This window comes from Myxocyprinus asiaticus, chromosome 39, assembly GCF_019703515.2.
Source record: "Myxocyprinus asiaticus isolate MX2 ecotype Aquarium Trade chromosome 39, UBuf_Myxa_2, whole genome shotgun sequence".
Classification (NCBI taxonomy): domain Eukaryota; kingdom Metazoa; phylum Chordata; class Actinopteri; order Cypriniformes; family Catostomidae; genus Myxocyprinus; species Myxocyprinus asiaticus.
In genome coordinates this window covers 25,082,848-25,102,500 of record NC_059382.1, presented here as the reverse complement: position 1 = coordinate 25,102,500, position 19,653 = coordinate 25,082,848, and the positions used below count along the sequence as shown (strand labels likewise).

The window sequence follows — 19,653 nt, the reverse complement described above, 5'->3', positions numbered from 1 at the left end:
AACTTTTTGATGATATTCTAATTATATGACCAGCACCTGTATATATATATACACACACACACACACACACACACACACACACACACACGTAGTGCAAATGTAAATACAAATCTGTTATATACAGTGCAAGGGAATGTAATGGCAGAAGAGGTTGGATGTGTTGGATAAAAAGACTAAACTGTGAATTGCAAATAATTATTGCTCAATGGGGCAGTTTTAACTGTTCATGAGATGGATAGCCTGAGGGACAAAACTGTTCCTGTGCCTGACAGTTCTGGTGCTCAGAGCTCTGAAGGCAGCACTTCAAAAAGGTATGGGCAGGGTGAGTGGGGTCCAGAGTGATTTTTCCAGCCTTTTACTTCACAAGCTGCTGCCTGTCCAACAGAAATCTGGTAATCCACTGACAGATAGATGTGGGAACAGAGAGCTGGTGTAATTTAGTCTGGAGAATAGCTGGGATGATGGTGTTGAAAGCTGAACTGAAGTCCACAAAATGGATCCTTGCATTTGTCCCCGGTCTGTCCAGATGTTGCAGGATATGATGCAATTCCATGTTGATTGCATCTTCCACAGACCTGTTTGCTCAATAAGCTAATTGAAGGGGATCTAGAAAGGGTCCAGTGATGTTCTTCAGGTGGGCCAACACCAGTCTTAGCCACTCTGATTTCCTTGTTCAGTGTGTTCCTGGCCTGATTGTACAAGACTTTATCCCCACCTCTGTTAACATCCTCTTTCGCCTGACAAAGCTGCCTGAGTTCTGCTGTAAACCATGGTTTGTCATTGTTGAATGTTAAATAAGTCCTAGTAGGAATGCATATATCCTCACAGAAACTGATATATGATGTAACAGTATCTGTGAACTCATCCAGATTGGTGTTTGTAGCCTCAAAAACACTCCAATCAGTGCAGTCAAAGCAGGCTTGTAGTTCCAGCTCTGCTTCATTGGTCCATCTCTTTACAGTATTTACTACAGGCTTAGCAGATTTTAGTTTCTGTTTGTAGGTTGGAAGATGATGAACCAGACAGTGATCAGAGAGTTCCAAGTCCCAATGATCCAGTATATTTCTGTCTCTGGTTGGGCATGAAATGTGCTGTTTGTATTTGGGCAGTTCACATGTGAGGTTTGCTTTATTAAAATCCCCAAGAATAATAATAACTAAGTCCGGTTATTGTTGTTCCGTGTCTGTGATTTGATCAGCCAGCTGTTGCAGAGCTGCATTCACGCACGAGTGTGGCGGGATATAAACACTCACCAGAATAAACCAGGAAAACTCCCGCGGCGAGTAGAAAGGCTTGCAGTTAATAAAGAGTGCTTCCAAATTAGGACAGCACATCTTCTTTAACGTTGTTACATCTGTACACCAACTTTCATTGATGTAAAAGCATGTTCCACCGCCTCTCATTTTCCCTGTTAAATCTGCGATGCGATCCTCTCTGAACAGCTGGAAGCCCGGCAGATGTAATGCGCTGTCCGGAATGGCTTCACTCAACCAGGTTTCTGTGAAGCACAAGGCAGCAGAGGTTGAAAAGTCCTTGTTTGTACAGGTGAGATGTAGTTAAGTCCATTTTGTTAGGAAGAGAGCGGAGATTCGCTAGATGAATACTTGGCAGGGCTGTTCGAAAGCCGCACCGATGGAGCCTGACCAGCGCGCCGGCTCATCTCTCTCGCCTGCGTCTCTTGAACAGCACAGCTGCGCCTCCGACTAAAATGTCCAGCAAAGTGTCCGAATAGTCAAAAACCGGGAAAAGATTATCTGGTATATGCTGCCGAATGTTCAGCAGTTCGTCCCTGGTAAAACAGATTGGAAAAAGATTGCTAAACACAGGACAAACAAACAAAAACAACAAAAGAATAGGAGCGCTCCACACCGAGGCGGCCATCCGTGGCACCATCTTGATGATGTATAAAAGGAATAACCTTGCTATTAAAATGCATACGAGGAGGGATGTTGTGATAATGCTGCTCAAGTATTTTAAACATATGTGGAAATCCCACACTATAGTTATTGCTTCATGTCTGTCCAAATTAGCACTGGAAGGGAGTGTGTGCCATTTCGGCTCACCTACGGCTCTTTCCCTGGGTGATGTTGGCGTAAAAAGATTAATCATGTATCAATGTATTACTATAATGGCATCTTAATGCCATTAATCAAAGCACATTATTGACGCTCGCAATAGATTACAGCCACGCGCACTCGTGTCGAGCGATGTCTGCAAACAGTGCCTGTTTTGTAAGCGTCTTTTGACCATCACTGTTGTAAGTGACTGCAAAAAGAAAATGTTCCCAGAAAGGAGAAACACAGGGGGCTTCTCTATCAGCAGCTCGTTTTCTCCACTTGCCATTTTCAACTACACACAACGCTTGTAGAACAGTGATGTCATCAAGTTGACCCACGTGAAACAAAGGCGGAGCATATCCATTTACAGATCCATTCAGGTGCATTAGCGGAGGTTGTAACTGTACCTGTCTGTTTGACGCTTTGTTTTCTTGACCAAAACTTGTGCTCCAGATGCGTCATTAAACTTGAGGTGAACCGCCGTGACAATGCTTCCCAAACCGTGGGTGGCGAACCGTACAGTTCGTTTTTTTTACCGAGAACCGTTACACTCCTACCGGTAACAATACTTTTATCTACAGTGCAGGGTGGCCAAACTATCAAATGGTAATATATATATTACAATTTAATGGAAGCAATTATGACGTACACAAAATTGCTGAATTTTAATGAAATAAATAACATTAGGGAGAATGACCACTTCTGTTAATTGGCAAATAAGGCAGAGAAATCAACCGATGCTGATGATCTCAAAATGGCCAAATAACTTGACTAACAATCCAGGTCGATATATTGGTCTATTACTGGTATGAAGAACTTCATGAATATAAACACACAACATTCAGGGTTCCCACACCATGTGATCAATGCTTTTCCCATTACATTTCCATTATTGTTCCAGTTCTTTGTGATTACTGGAAAAGGATTTGAAAAAAGGTAATTTTATAAAATTTCTAATGGATTTCTAAAGCTAGCAGACTATAAAAAAAAATAAATAAAAATAAAAATTCTACAACTAGAAAAACTATACTACAGAACATTCTATGACTTTTCACACCTGGAAATCACAATTTTAAAAAAATCAATTATTATGGGAACCTAGTATACAGGTTTGTAAAACTGATTTAAATGTAATTTTGTAGGAGCAGTGCAAAATTTAGTGGGATCTTGCAGTTTAAGATGTGGGTCTGCTTACCAACTGGTTTTCTGCCTGAAGGCTGCTCAAGCTCTCGGAAAACACTGTATTTGTCCCCAGAATCTGGACCAAATAACAAACACAGTAAATCACAACCAAAGCTTGTGTAAAAATGACATACTTTGGACTATATTAAAAATCATAGGAAGTGATTAATAGGAGAATTGATTTATGCACAACACATCTTATCTCAAATGCATTTAGAAAACAGAATCTGTCTCCAACATTAAACTGATATAACAGCAGTCTTTTGAGAGATCTGCCATCTTCAGAGGGCTAATGAGGTGTATACTGAATGCTCAAGGGATGTGTGTGTGTGTTACCTGAGATAGGAGGTGTGGGGTCTGCAGATTGCTCCACTGACAGCTGCTTAAACACTGCATATTTATCTGAGGAGGAGGATGAAGATCCAGAAACTGGAGTCAACATGGCAGGAACACTGTGTGAGACAGACATAACATAACCCCAACTCAATCAAAAGAGATCAAAGTGCTTGTGTTGACAAGCCAAAACATTAGATTTTGTTTCGAGACATTTCTCTTTGTTCTTTGATGCTTTTGGTTGATTCTAAGGAAACCTGTCAAGAAAATGGCTTTGTCCTATTTTACTCCAAAATCAAAAAATCTTACAGTAATGAGGGGGGGGGGGGTTGAAATGTGCTTAAGAATTATGAAAAAATTGTCACAATGCAAACAATCTTAATGGTCCTAAATGTAGGCTTCATTTTCCTTCACTTTCCATCATATAGTCATATATAAGATCGCAAGTTAATGCATCCTAAATGATCATATTTCAAAACTAAAATGCCAAAGTTGGCTGGATGGTGTACTATTTATTGATGTTTGGAGTGTGTTTATGTACATACAGTATAAACATGCGATAATACTGCCCAGACCTCCTTGCACTATGAAAGAGGAGAACGAATGCAAGGATGCATATAAGTACGAATTATAAAGGTAGTAATTTGACCTATAATACGTTTAAAGAATTAGATGAAAACAGTGTGAAAATGTATGAGGTAGTATGCGCCAATAGTGGTGTACCATCTTAGTTTCATCTAAAAAGTTGACACATTCCCATCACCAGCAAAGTTCTTTTTAGTGTGTAAGATACCTGCAAAACGCAAATTGGGATTGTCTGTTTTAAGAGATAGCAGTACACTACCCCTCTTTCCTCACCTCCATCTTGGATCACTTCCCTCATAACAGAGTGATATTCCAGCACAGGAGAACACCTCTGATCTCACTACCCTCACTTCCTGTATCATTCTCACCACTTCTCATTTTCTGTGCTTTAATGAGCGAGTGATCTGACACACTCAAGAAACAAAATATTCCTCTAAAACAAAGAGGCATTTGTGCTTAGTGAAGGTGAATGAATGTTGGAGGTTGTGGCACTTAGAGAAAATACTTTTCTCCACTATTCCTCCTCTCACTCCCTGCTTTCCATAATTGTCTTTTGTCATCTTTTCCCTGGGAGCATAAAATCTCTCCATGAGGATGTGAACAGAAATAAAATGGGATGAGCTTATCAGCTGTCCATTGAAATGGGTTCATTATAAAAGATGGTGGGGTTTAATTGTTGCGCTGGATTATTACAAGCCATCACAAAACAAAGAGCAATTCTGTCCTCCAGATAAGCGAATCAAGTCAGGAGGAATTAAAAAGCATAAACTCATCATCATAAACTACTATGAGAGATCATATGAGAGTAGGGCTGGGCAATAGGACAACGTAATTGGATATCAATGATGTCTTACAAAGAACCCAATGCCGATTGCGAACAGATGATGATCGACAATATAGAGAAATGGCAAAACCATGGATCACGTGAAACAAAGGCGGAGCGTATCCATTTACAGATCCATTCAGGTGCATTAGCGGAGGTTGTAACTGTACCTGTCTGTTTGACGTTTTGTTTTCTTGACCAAAACTTGTGCTCCAGATGCATCATTAAACTTGGTGAACCGCGGTGCCAATGCTTCCCAAACCGTGGGTGGCGAACCGTACAGTTCGTTTTTTTTATCGAGAACCGTTACACTCCTACCGGTAACAATATTTTATCTAGAGTGCAGGGTGGCCAAACTATCAAATGGTAATATATATATTACAATTTAACGGAAGCACCAAAGACGTACACAAAATTGCTGAATTTTAATGAAATAAATAACATTAGGGAGAATAACCACTTCTGTTAATTGGCAAATAATCAATCAACCGATGCTGATGATCTCAAAATGGCCAAATAATTTGACTAACAATCCAGGTCGATATATTGGTCTATTACTGACCAATGAAGAACTTCATGAAAATAAACACACAACATTCAGGGTTCCCACCCCATGTGATCAACGCTTTTCCCATTACATTTCCATTATTGTTCCAGTTCTTTGTGATTACTGGAAAAGGATTTGAAAAAAGGTAATTTTATAAAAATTTCTAATGGATTTCTAAAGCTAGCAGACTATAAATTAAAAAAAAATTCTACAACTAGAAAAACTATACTACAGAACATTCTATGACTTTTCACACCTGGAAATCACAATTTAAAAGAAAATCCATTATTATGGGAACCTAGTATACAGGTTGTGTATAACAGGTTGAGGAAATGTCAAAACCATGGATCTGGGAAGTAGGCAAATATATTAAACAGTGGCCAGGGTGTGAAACTTGCACCAGCCACCCACAAAATGCGACGAGGCTGAATCCAGTTCGTAAGCTCCTCGTCCAAATGTATTTCATGCACGGGTAATTTTGCTCATCTACCCGCAACAAGCGGGTGACCTGTAAGACGTCTCGGAGTGACACACGATAAGAAATGCTGTTAGTCACAAAGACATGCGCCTCAAGAAACACACTTTATTATATTTTTAAGAACAGACAAAAGAAAATCCGCCAAAACCAGTGTCTGATTCGCTTTTTGTTCAGAGGCGTGCAGCGCAAGCCTGTCTTGTGGAACAAGCGCATGTAAAAAATTTTCACTCTTTTTTCTCAGTTTCATTCTTCTGAAAACTGTTTGCAAGAATAATGTTGTCTATGAGAATGCTGCAAATTATCTCTGATCATCTCGGGAGGTGCTGTGAGTTTAGTTTGCTTTATTTCCATGCAGTTGGTATGCACTGTGAACGCAGGATCAGTAATATATATCTTTGTTAGTGGTCGACCGATATGGGTTTTTTAATGGCCGACGTCGATATCTGTAATGGCAGATAGGCCGATAAAATGCTGACATATAACACAATTTAATATAGTAAATAACAAACATAAAATTGAGGAAACAAAATGAATAAACTCTTATTTAGCACTATATTTACTCAATTTCACACAAAACTTTCAAAATAATATTGTATTTTAAATGGTAGATAGCAGTTTCTTCAGATATCTGTTTAGTCATCAAATTTTTGTTATTTATTTGCACATGAAGAAATTGTTAATATATTAGGAAGAAGGAAATAACAGTTCACACATTAGTCCAGCAACCATGGATGGTATGTCCACGTTAGCAATCATACTTACTCAAAAAATACCGAATCAAAACAATTGCATATACAGTGCATAGTGAATAAGACATTTACTCAGTGCACATGAAGCGCTTTTACTTTGAAGTTGCACCAGAGCCTATTTAGCAGAGACGGTCCACTTCTATTAAAATGAATGGAAGATATTAGAATGCCCAACTATAGACAACGGTCAACGGATGTAGATAGGAAGTCCTGCCTTACAGGTAAAAGAGCCAGTCAACTTTTAGATATAGATATCGCCTGTCAATCAACACGAGAACGCACATGCGCATTAGCTATAAAGCTGGGAAAAGCTGGGTTTTTTGCGTAATCTGAGGTAAAGATGCACCATTTATGATACCAGTGTTGTCAGATTTTACTGCTGATTTGAAATAAGTTCTTTGATTGTAATCTTGACCAAATCTTTTGGAGATTTCGGTCTTTCCCCATTCAAGTATGCACTCACGCACTCCCACGGATCCAGCGCGAGCAGCAATCTCCTGACAGTTTAAATGGCCTGGATCGCCTGTTTGGATTATCTCGGAGTGACTGTCATGATTTGTGAATCAGAGAAACTTCTGATCCTGAAGTTTTGATTCTGATGCTGGATTTTCATGAGGTTTGTGAATTACATATTTTTAAATTAGATATCTGCATATTTGCAGACGGTATATAATAGAAGTTGTATTGATATTTGCCTTTTATCATTAGAAAAGTTACAGGGACCCGTTGAGGAGAGACTGTTAGAATATGTGCTTTAGATGTAAATAAATGAGCGCTCCACAGGATGCTGGATCTGCTCAAGTTGTGTGAGGTCTGTTTAAACAAGATATGTGCATATTAGTAGACGGTATATTTGATATTAGGTTTATTGATATTTGCCTTTTTATCATTACACAAGACAGTTAAAAGTTAAAGGGAACTGTTGAGGAGAAAGAGGGAGAGTGTTTGCCATGGCTCTGATATGCGGACTGTTTAAATGAGACACATGCAAACAACCAATTTTGGGCATCCTCAAGAAAAAATCAAATTAAAATCGGCCAAACAGGAAAATTTATCGGCCAATGCCGATAATTAAAAAAAGTCAGAATTTCGGCCTATTTAGCGGCCTCTGCAATATATTGGTCGACCACTAATCTTTGTATTAAAGAAACAAAGACGAAAGTGATTAAATCATAAAATAATACAAGACACGTTCACCTTGAACCTAAAATTTAGTTCTATTTTCTATAGGCAGCATTAACTGTATTACCAAAACACAATACAAACAAAAATTCGATGAGAACACACGTTTGGCAGCATTTTTTTGGTAACACAAGGGAATTTATTAGGCTTTATTATTATTATCTTTACATTTATGATTGTCTTTAGTTCTTAATCTGTAGGCTATTATACATTTTTCACCTTTTGTTGTTGACGGATGCTTGCGTGATGGCAAATTGAGCCGTTGGAGACAGTAAATGTTTGGAATTGGGGAGGTGTTTAAGATTTTTTTGATCACTTTGTTATTTTATTGCCTTTTTTGTTTAAAGTGCAATTTGAATTTAGAAATGTCTTTCGTGTTTCAATAAATGAATTAAACGTTTCAAGTTAAATCAATCAAGCAAAGAATTCACCGACCCTCGGCAGGGGGGTTGACGATGTAATCGGATATTTCAATGTATTTTAAGGTGATTATCGATCAAATAATTTTTACATATCGCCCAGTCCTATATAAGAGATGACAGGATATTTTATGATACATATCTCCAAGCAGTTTGCATTACATATAATGTGCTTTTGCAGGCACATGTCAATATGTCAAGGTTGGCAAGGGCTTAGCTTGATGAAAAATGTTGCTTATACCCGCTCTGGGATGATGACGCTATAGTGGGGAACACTCCCCCCGTCTCTCCTTGGAAATCTGTAAATGAGTCATCTCCGGCACCAGCTTTGGGTGCTTCCTGGAAGTCCTGAAAATCATCATCAGCCTTGGCAGCCTAACACAGAACAACAGAGAATATAAATCAGCTAGTGTGCCTATAAAGATGACACATTGTTTAAGTGACTGCAATAAATTGTCTGATGTTTACCTGAACTGGAGGGAAGTTGGTGATGAAGCTGGCGGGTGGTTGAGCGGGCGGGTTTGGGGTCATGCCCATGACAGGTGCAGCAGGGGTGGGCATCGCCATTGACACGGGCGTCTGAGGCATGATGGGCTGCTGGTGCTGAGGCAGGACAGCAGAAATGGCCATAGCCATGGCCGGTAGATTGGGCACAGGCGGGGAAGGAAACTGACTCAAGATGTCCAGACTCATGACTGTAAGACCATTCTAGAAAATACAACCACACTATGTAACTTAGACCAAGGAGCTAAAAAAATGCACTCAGTAACTTTTGCTTGTGTCAAAATGTTTATAGCTAGCTATCTGATTAACAACATGTGGTTTAATGGAACAGACATTTCAAGCAAAATCTATCGCCATCTATAGTTCTAAGGTTTGTTATCGCCCCAGTAAAGGCTAGGGTATACTTTGTTTTTCTGTGTGCCGTTACAACTCATGCACGGTCGCATGCTCAAACTTTCAAAGTATACTCTTCTGACCGTGAGCCCATACAGGTGTGCCTTGTGATACTCTTTAGTACAGTCAACGCATGGTGCACACGCTGTTGACTCGCATGGACGAAGACTGTCCGCGTGTTTTCAAAACATTGATGATCAATTTGCGTCACGCAGTACACATACCAGCATGCAGAAAACCAAAGTATATATAAGGCTTAAGGCAAGAGGGTTAAGCATGTACAATAGGGTCGTGCGCTTGCAATGCGTTGGCCAAAAATTAGCATCCGAGTAGATTTCTGGCCTTAAATTTTGCAGTCCCCCTGAAACAACCTCTGCTGGCAAGTGCCTTCCACCAGGTTATAATGTTGATCATTCATTGATCAGTCACTGTGGGATTTAAACCTACAACCTTTGAGTTACCAGCTCAGATGTTTAACCACTTCGCCACACCATCCCTGTTTACCAGATAACTACATAAGAAGCATTAAATCCTTGTGATACCATAAATGATAATAAAAAGCACAGATCTTTGCAAGCAGACTGATAAATGCTGATTACTGGAAGTCATTAGACTGAGGTATGACGCACTGCTATAAGACACTCGATTAAGCAGATATCGTCCCGACACACAATGATGATTAAGTGGGATATTAGATGAGAGTGCTTCAACCTTGAGCATAAACGCGGAATTTCCGGCACGTCTTTCATCAGCGAGCCAAAATTAAAAGCAGAGCTGTCAGACAATAGGCCTCCTTCCCGCTGTCTATTCTGCATCCACCAAGAGGCAGCCTGATGTATTTGCCTTAAATATTCCTATTAATATATTTCATTCACAAGTCAGCTTCCACTTTCAATGCCATTGCTAGCACCTCTAGGCCTTTCCTTATTGCTCTATAAAACCGAAGCACTGGAAGAGTCACTCATTGAGCTTTAAAATTTGCATTACAAAAGTGTTATTACTGGAAGAATCCTGTGAGTTGCGGACAGACCTACTCACTGGAGTGCAGCTGCCAAGGTAGAGTAAGGGCCGATAAAGATTCCTCCCCACCTATGATGCTCACCTGGGCCTCAGCCACCCACCCCAGTTGCCCATCAATTCGACTTCACATGATCTCTAACAGGCTAATCTGCATTATACACATGGGCTTCATCCAAGTCATAACATTACAACAATCGGAATGTGATCAAGAGCTAAAATGTATTAATGGGGTCTAAAATAACCTTTAGACCAGATTCTGCTAGGATAGCTTTGTATGCTTTTTAAGCTTTGAAGGTTTCATTGGGGTAATGTGGCTTAGAGTTTAAAGATCTGGGTTAGTAATCAAAAAGTCAAAAGGTTCAAGCCCCCCATGAGTCGAACCATAAACTATCATGATTGTGCCCTTGAGAAACTTGCTCCAGGGGCACTATCCTTGTCATAAGTGTACTGCAAAGTTTCTTTGGATTAAAGCGTCAGATAAATAGTAATGCTGTAAAATAGTACAATATTTAGTTTGTGAAATTGTGACCATCTGGAAACTGCAGTCATTACCTGGGCAACTCCGATCAAGGCCAGTACGGTGTACAGCTCTTCCTTGGTCAGCATGCCAGGTGTAGTACGGTTGGCCAAGGCCCAGATCTGGCCGAGGGCTTCCCGTGGCAAGCCCGATGAGATCAGAATGGGGTAAAGTTTGGCTGTGTCGATCCCTGTTGGTGTCATGGTGAACTCAAGGACCTTCCTGAACAACTCTGGGAAAAGCAATCATTTGGAATTAGATACTGGAATATAAAACTTACCTTTGCAGAACAATGAAGTTGAGAGCACGCCTGCTGCAATAATATATACCTGGGATAAGGGTGTCATTGTACAACCAGGCTGGCACCATGGGTTGCATGTCCTGTTGAGGGTAGATGCCCACACCTGTTTATGATGGACAAGGAAAACAGTAAGTTGCTGCTTGTAGACTCTTAATCTAAGAGTGCTTGATCAAGCATCTATCCCATGTGTCTACAGCACAGTCAGACGTTCCCCCACACCTACTGTCAGATGTACCACTGGCAGCATGCACAGATACACTAAAGACTCCCACTGCTTCTCCCAACAGCTCAGCTGTCTTGAGCCAAGAGCCGGTGGGTTTGCAAAGCAAACAGATTGACAGAACATACTGAGATGAAGGTTTTGCTTTGTATTAGCATTGATTCTCTGACTGCATTTGCATTTCCAGTGTGCACATAGAAAATTGCGCTAAAACCCTGAGCCCTGTGGTTAAGTAAATTAAGGCTTGGATATACTTCATTTTTCTACATTCCAGATCACCTTGCACACGGTCAAGCACTCAGCCTTTCAATGTATACTCTTTTGACTGAGAGCGAATACAAACGCGTTCAACGCATGTGCACTGGAACTGCTTTGTTATACTTTTTTAGTACAGTCAACGCAGGCGCACGTGCTGACAATGCGCACAGACAAGGATTGTCCGCGAGTCGAAAAATCTGCCTCGCACATGGACAGTCCTCGGAAACTGTGCTGATGAAGCATTCTGTGCACGTTCCAATCAACAACGTGGACAACCGAAGTATACTTTGGCCTTTAGACTAAGTGTCAAAAGGAGGACTTTAAACCACCATCAGTAGCAAATAACGTAACAAGTCATCCCTTCAAAAGGTTCAGCTGACAGATTAAATAGATAACTGTGATCAATCCAAGGTGTTTCTAACGAAGAAATAGTACAACCAAAATGTAAAATTCTGTCATCATTTACTCACTCTCAACTAAACATCTTTTCGTTCCGCAAAAGAAAGTCTTAAGGATTGGTGAGTAACTTATGACAGAATTTTCATTTATGCATATTGGAAAATAAGCAACAATGCAGAGAGAAAAGAATCTAGAAGTGGAAAAATTCATTTAGCACCCTATGTTAAGAGATCGAGCCCAGGATATACACATTAAACAGCTAACATGCACAAATGTTAGGTTGTGTACACTGTCAGTGGGGTATGACGACTGTAACAGAAAGAAGTGCATTCAAACAGCAGGCAGAAAATCTTCTCTAGACATTTCTTCATGCTGCTGGAAGAGCAGCTGTCTCACCCCTCTAATGAAAGCTGATATGGCATTTTTAATCACTTATAAAGCCAGCACATACTGTATGTTTGAAGTGTTACAAACTCATTTAACCAGATCCATAACACAGTCTCCAAATTTAGAACATGCATGTGGAAGAGCATACAATCTTTGCTAGGGTGAGCACATTGTCTTCAAGTGTAAACCATGTGCATCCATGCATTTTCTCCTGTTTAACTCTTGAGCTTTGCACTACCCCAGAGAGTTGAAGATGAAAAATTTGGTTACTTGGATATTCATTGGGAAGAGTTAGATATAATCTCATGGAGATTTAAAGCCATAAAGATTTTAAAAAGATAATCAAGAGCCCCTCAAAGTCCATTCGCTGATGCATACCGTGATTAGCAAAAAGAGACAGGGCAGGAAGTATGGAGTGTTAACTTTGTGAAGCTTGCAGAAGTTAAAGACATTTTCTTCTCACCGCTGGCGCTAGCGGGCTGGAAGGGCGGGGTTTCCATCGCAGGTGGCACTTGAGCCATGGGAAGAGGCTCAGATGCCATCTCTATGATGAAATTAGAACTGAAGTCATCTTGAGTTTGGGCCCAGTTTCGGGATCTGGAGCTGCTGTGAAATTGGGTTGTGACCTGAGCTCTGGGACCCAACTCAGATAGAGCATGCCTTGGCTTAGAACTAACATGGGCCTTCTTATCAGCTGTCAACTCACATGATGAGAACATCTTTTCCTCCAGAGATGGGCCTATATAGTTAGGGACAGAGGTTATGACTTTTTTTTTAAATACTTTCACCTATCCCAGGTTTATAAGCAGCGACAACTATAAGTAAGCCATTCGTAGGTGGATAATGGTTTCATACATGTTTTGAGAAACTTCACTATTCCCACTACACAGGGAAAACTGTCATTATTTTGTGGCACTAGTGACATCAAACATGACCATGTGCCTTAATGGCTTTAATGCCCGCTTTTAAGGTTAAAAGAAAGAAGGCCAGGTAAGTAACCATGACAATGGGAAAACTGCTTCATTACAATGCCATCACTCTTACATTGACTAATTTTAATCACTGACCTTTTTCACAGAACCTAGAGGTAGAACAGTAAACGTTTAGGCATAATATAATTGGCTAATTTACTTTAACAATAAAAGTAATAATGTATTTAAGTACAAATCTAATAACTATTTGAGCTGAGAAGTCGTCTAAATCATCTTTTTTGATATAGGACTACTTTTTTAGGTGGACGAATCTCTGGTTGTGTTTTTGAAGTAATTCCTGTGAATTCCTGTTTGCTCCTGGTAAACAGTGCCTTTCCTGTATCCTTGCATGTAGTGTGCGAAAGTAATTTTAACTTCATGTCATCACCACGTAACACAAACCAGTGTTTTACTGTGGCTTTATGTAGTAATGGCATGAAGTAAAAAAAACTTTAAACAGTCAAAGTCAGTGAGTGATTTTATCACACTATTCTCAAGCCAACACTTAAACACAATTACATGTTGTGACTTTACATTTGATTTTAATGTTTATTCAATTGACCATTGTACTTCCATTGTAAATGCCTTAGTACAACTGCAATTTTTGCTGTTTTTAACCCTGTAACGTCGTGTGTATCAAAAATGAAACAACGTTTGATGGATCCTGTTTCACCCTCTGTTCAAGCATTCAAGTCAAAGAACATAAGGTATGTAAGTTTCACATGTTTATGGCACCATCGGGTGGTTATTTGTGAAAGAAAGTGGTTTCAATGTTTATATCGATCCATTTAAAATGGCGGCAGACTTGCGCGAAAAGTGACTCTTATGTTGGGATATATTTTAATAAAGTAAAAGTAACAGTAATGATTATATCGTTACTGATATTTTAAAATGAGTATTTGCTGAATATAAGCAACTTGTGCTTGGTTAAAATATTGTACGTTATTTCATTGAAAAATGAAGTTAATTCAACAGGCTTTTGAGGTATCTCTCAATCACCATTACATTACATTCATGCCCACTATAAAAACATTTTTAAAAACTTTTGAAAAAAATAAAAATAAAATAAAAATAAAAAACACAGAGCTTAAAAATTCTGACATACACATTTTATAGGATATATTTAAAGTGTGAACTAATATTTATGTGCATTTTCATATATGCAGCCTGCACTGTCATTATAAAGATCTCATTATTTTACATTACAAGCTATAATAATGTCATCTTACCTAGGGATGGGCATTTTGGTCATTTTGTCTACTCGAGTACTCTAATTATTAACACTAATTACTCGTCAATTACTCAAGGGGCAATGACATGTACATAATTGTATATATTATAACATGTCTGACAAACATCTATAGCTGCTGCATTGTGTCTTGTTCCAGTGTATCATCTATTCATCATTGTAGGCTGTTATAAAGTAAAATGTTAAAATTTTTTACAAAAGATTGCATAATCAAAATATAATGCATCATATTTTGTCATTATGTGAAGATTCACTGCACAGCTCAGAAAGAATGGGCACAATGTGTGTCTGTCTGTTCTTCCTTCAGGTTACCGTAGTAATCTTAGTAAGCATGCTCCAGTTTTTTAGTGACTGTCTGAACAGTCTATTTTAAAATCGCATTTGGCTTAACAAGGAGACGCCATAACCATCGCGTTTTTAATATGCATGTTAAGTTGAAGTTCAGTTTTGAAGACACTGCATTCCGTTCCATTTAGCTGCACTCTGTCAAAGTGTTTGAAACACTCGCCTGTTGTATATGCGTTGCTTCAGCGCGTTGAGTCCACTGCCATACAGCCTAGTGTGTGTGTGCGTGTGTAAGTGTGTGTGTGTTTGTGCATCCAAGTGTTTGCTCTTGTGGGGAAAGCGTCGATGCTCCGTATTGTGTTTGCTGCGATTCATGAAGCATTCCACTCAACTGGGGAAAGTGCAACGGAATGACACTTTATATCGGACATCTAACTTATGGGGCTTTTCCACGGTACAGCTCGACTCGACTCTGCTCGCTTTTGGGGGGTTTTGCACTGTGGATAGCACCTGGTACCTGATACTTTTTTTAGTACCACCTCGGTCAAGGTTCCAAGCAAGCTGAGCCGATACTAAATGTGACGTCAAAACCCTACAGATCACTGATTGGTCAGAGAGAATCGTCACTACCAGTGTCACTGGATTTGTGACATGGGACATCAACCTGCTAGTTTTAAAGTTAGCAACAGCAATATCATTTGTTCACGTGACTTTCGAATTGTAAAAAGAAATGGCTGTGCGCAAAACCACGCCGTGGTCAATAAACGAGGTGCAGACGTTCCTCTCGTTAGCGACGAACGAAACGACACGAAACGAAAAAGTCTTTCAGGAAGTGTCTCAGCTGTTGGCCACACACGGCTACCACCAGACCTACAAACAGTGTAGGGAAAAGTTTAAAAAAACTTAAGTGACTACAGAACCATCAAGGACCACAACAGTGGTTCAAACAGAAGAAAGTGGAAGTGGTTCGACCAAATGGACGCTATCTATGGCAATAGACCGGCAAGCAATGGGAGGGAGAGTGCCCTGGATTCGGCGTTGTTGGAGTCCACGATGGAGGATGGTTTTGTTACGTTAACTCTATATTCTGCTTGAAAGCTTCATTTTATTTAGTTGACCAGCTACTGGAAAGCTTGCTTCTAAAACAACCAGGCCAATTTAACAGTTATACTTGTGTAAAATCATCATGCAACAACTGCTTTATGCAGCACAATGAACTAGTAGCCAACAGCTAGCAGTCGTGTTATTGTTTATGGTCAGTAATGTTTATGTCGCGTTTAAGATGATGTCACGGCAGTAGAGGCGGCACAACTATGACGATCAGCCTATAATCCCACCCACGTTGAGGCGGCACTAAAGTGCAGTGGAAAAGCAAGCTCAGAAAAGTAAAGCAAAGCGAGCAGAGTCGAGTTGAACCGTAACGTGCAGTTGAAAAGTGCCATTAGAAACTCGTGCTGAAATTTTCATTCATTTCGTCGAGATGCACGCAAACATGATGCCACCCAGGGCAGCGAGGTTTACAGTCAGTGACAAACGTTCAATTTTATTAAATAATATCCATTTACGAGTCAAAGTTCTTACATTAAATGATAATAAAACGTGTTTAGCAAACGTTTTGCAGAGACAGGTGTTCAAAACATGGTTAATTACACTCTCTTTTGATTATCGTAACGATAGCATTGCAGCATCGTATATCAGTTTGGTTGCTATGAGACATCTCTGATAATCAATGTACCCCTCAAAATCACAACGTAATCAATCTCAAAATTAAAAATAAGCTTCCTCTTTTACATGTTTGTGTTTAGTTGTCAGGAAATTGTTACTGGATTTCGAATTAAGTGAAAAGTCACATCATGCATGATCACTATCGATCATCGTTTTCATGATCGATCATTGCTGCCATGTCCGAGTACCCGAGTACCCGTGCCCATCCCTAACCTTACCATAAGTTCCTGAGACCCAGCAAAAAAGGTTTTACAATTTCCCTTTTTTAAATGTCAATATAGAATTTGGTGCATAAAATACACATAATAAAAATTGTTTATTGAAAAAAAATTGTTTTTTTATATATATATATATATATATATATATATATATATATATATATATATATATATATATATACACACACCAGTTAGTTCCGGTCCTCGAATCTGATTGGACGAGAGATGTTCCATGAGCACTGATGGTTTGACACCATCAGCACTCCGACGCTTCACTGTGTGTATCACTCCGCTTGTGTTCGTGCGGTTCTAAACTAAAGTGTAAGAGCAGTGCAGATGTGTTAAGAGCTACTGTTTGCCTTTTTTTTTTTTTTTTTTTTTTTTTTTTGACATTACATATGTTAGCCAGCAGGTGGTGGCAAAAGATAATTTCTGTGTGTAATATGAGCCAGTTGGTGATGTGAAGTGAATCAGCGTCAGACACTGTTTACATACAACAGCGCTCCGTGATCGCTACTACACTACTAAAGCTTGGAAATAGCTTTAAACGGCTTTAAACGAACAACTTAAGCATTACGGCTCATCAGAGCTGAGAGACACAACAGACTGACTGATTACAGAACTCAAGGCGCTTACCTCTTACCGGAGTTTCCACATTGGATACACACTGTTTCAAATGGCGGAGGAGTTTGTGGTTTCTATAGTGATCGACTCTTGCGCACCGGCTACCGCGACATAGAGAGGAATACCCCAGCTTGGACGGCTATTTTACCACTGAGAAAGCTGATCTTCAGAAAGCTGACAGCATCTCTTCTTGGGAGTGGCAACAGGTGATAGCATACGCTCCATCTCTCTCTCTCTCTCTCTCTCTCTCTCTCTCTCTCTCTCTCTCTCTCTCTCTCTCTCTCTCTCTCTCTACACACACACACACACACACACACACACACACACAAACGTTTATCCAATAACTTGTTAGAAACAGCATAAGCTGTGATACTATTTCTGAAGTGACATTTTTGAATTACTAACGAAGGCTTGGACGCATCATTTGGTTTGAACCAACAACGGCAGATTCTGATCCGTCATGTAGGAAAATAGTTCCATGCACAAATGCGTTTTTATGACCGCACTCAGTTTTTCCTAATTTTTTTATTTTTATTTACTTGTCCATTGAACTGTTGTATATAAGCAATATCACACTCGCAATAGTGCTATATTGCCCTAAATCAGCACTGCTGTGATTACAGCAGTGCTGATGTTGGGTGTGATATTGCTTAAATATTATTCATATTGTATTTGATTTGTGCTGAATTGAACTGTGATACATTTCAATCTATATTTATAGACCACAGAGAGGATGTTGTCATGGCCAAACTCTCAAACATTTGGTATCTCTGAAAAGCCCAGGGAGTCCTCTGATAATACCCCAAGATTTACCATTGTAGCATGTATGGGCTAAGAAAAACTTAAATAACAAATGTCCTAGACAAAAATGATCTGCTGGGCCTCAGGAGGATATGACCTTTAAAGCCTAATGTATTAAATATGATACATAAATAAAAAAACATGTAATTTTGTTTTTCCCTTTTTACAATTTGTTTTTATATTTTGTCTAGTGGTACTAAAGACAGTGTAATGTCAAAAAAGTTGTATTTTCTGACAATTCTTTCACATGTCAGGCTTTACAGGGTTAAAAACCTGAGGGTTGAATTGAAATTAATTTCTGTGGTAATCGCCATTACGCCACAAATCCTGTCGATAAAGCTAAACTTGTACTGAACCCGGAACAGTTTTTCAAACACACATTTCCATGCCTGCCTCACTTTGAGCTCCTAATCAGGGCACCAGCACAGTTGGCACAGGCCATGTGTGCTAGTTTATCGATAGAATTTCAGTCTGAACTGAAAATGCAGATGGTTTGAACTGTGACGTTTTCCCACACTGCCCATTACCTCTAGCTTAACTCATAAGAGCATATGGGAAGCCATCTGTAACCTGACAAAACTAAGGGGAGATGGAGGGTGATGGCTGAGTCAGAAACACTGTGCATTCTCACAGATCCTCATAACCATCATATTTGAATCAAAACCATCTACAGATACCAGACTCGACATCAAGAATACAGCAAGCTTGCGATGCTGCCGTGATTGCATCATAGGCACTCAGGAGATATTTTATTTTGAGTCAATCACAAGACATAAAAGTCATGTGACTGATCACTCTATATTACATTTCTTTACAGCAGTCAGAAAAAAACAGAAAACAAATCTATTTCACGAGCAACAGCACAAGTTTATGTAACAAACGAGCACTTTCAACATAGACAACTTCGTTGATTTTAACGAGAGAGATTAGTTTTGACGCGGCAGTTGGGTCTGGTCTCGGTTTCCAGAAAAAATTGTTGGTGCCGGTCGATGTGTCTGGGAATTATATAAATACCGGACAAATTGGGAAAAATTCAGTCATCTCATTTCTGTGTTTATTTTTATGCATGTCCGATTCACTGTTTGTTCAGAGGCGCTCTGCCGCTTGCGTGCACAGTGCTAGCGTTTCTCACAGAATGCGAGCATTTAAAGCGTTTCATTCTTTCTTTATTTTATATATTTAAACTGGACAAAATTAAATATAAAAGTGGCTGGTAGTACTGGGCATTCACCAGCCACTGTGGCTGGAGGGGAGTAAAAAAAAAAAAAAAGCGTATTTTGTATTCAGCATACAATCCACCTCTATGCTATATAAGTGATTTTTTTGTGATTTACATGTTCCATGCTTCCAAAGAACTTAATTTTATCTGAAATTCAGATCAAAATGGTCATCAAAAAAGAAAGATGCTTTTTGCCCACATAATGTT

The 19,653-nt window shown here is 39.5% G+C and overlaps 1 protein-coding gene across 5 annotated transcripts in view; it reads right to left on the bottom strand.

Moving 5' to 3' along the window:
• Window positions 1-19,653, bottom strand: part of LOC127430300 (synergin gamma-like) — an 80,561-nt gene that overhangs the window by 41,440 nt on the left and 19,468 nt on the right. For 3 of the 5 annotated variants that reach the window (XM_051680014.1, XM_051680015.1, XM_051680018.1), the window contains exons 8-14: window positions 12,818-13,093; window positions 11,119-11,193; window positions 10,825-11,021; window positions 8,824-9,063; window positions 8,597-8,730; window positions 3,576-3,691; window positions 3,253-3,315 (exon numbers count right to left, since the gene is read on the bottom strand). In XM_051680014.1, coding sequence (XP_051535974.1) covers window positions 3,253-3,315; window positions 3,576-3,691; window positions 8,597-8,730; window positions 8,824-9,063; window positions 10,825-11,021; window positions 11,119-11,193; window positions 12,818-13,093 — 1,101 coding nt within the window. The remainder of the gene's footprint in view (window positions 1-3,252; window positions 3,316-3,575; window positions 3,692-8,596; window positions 8,731-8,823; window positions 9,064-10,824; window positions 11,022-11,118; window positions 11,194-12,817; window positions 13,094-19,653) is intronic. The other 2 variants (XM_051680019.1, XM_051680020.1) reach the window with 1 other exon arrangement.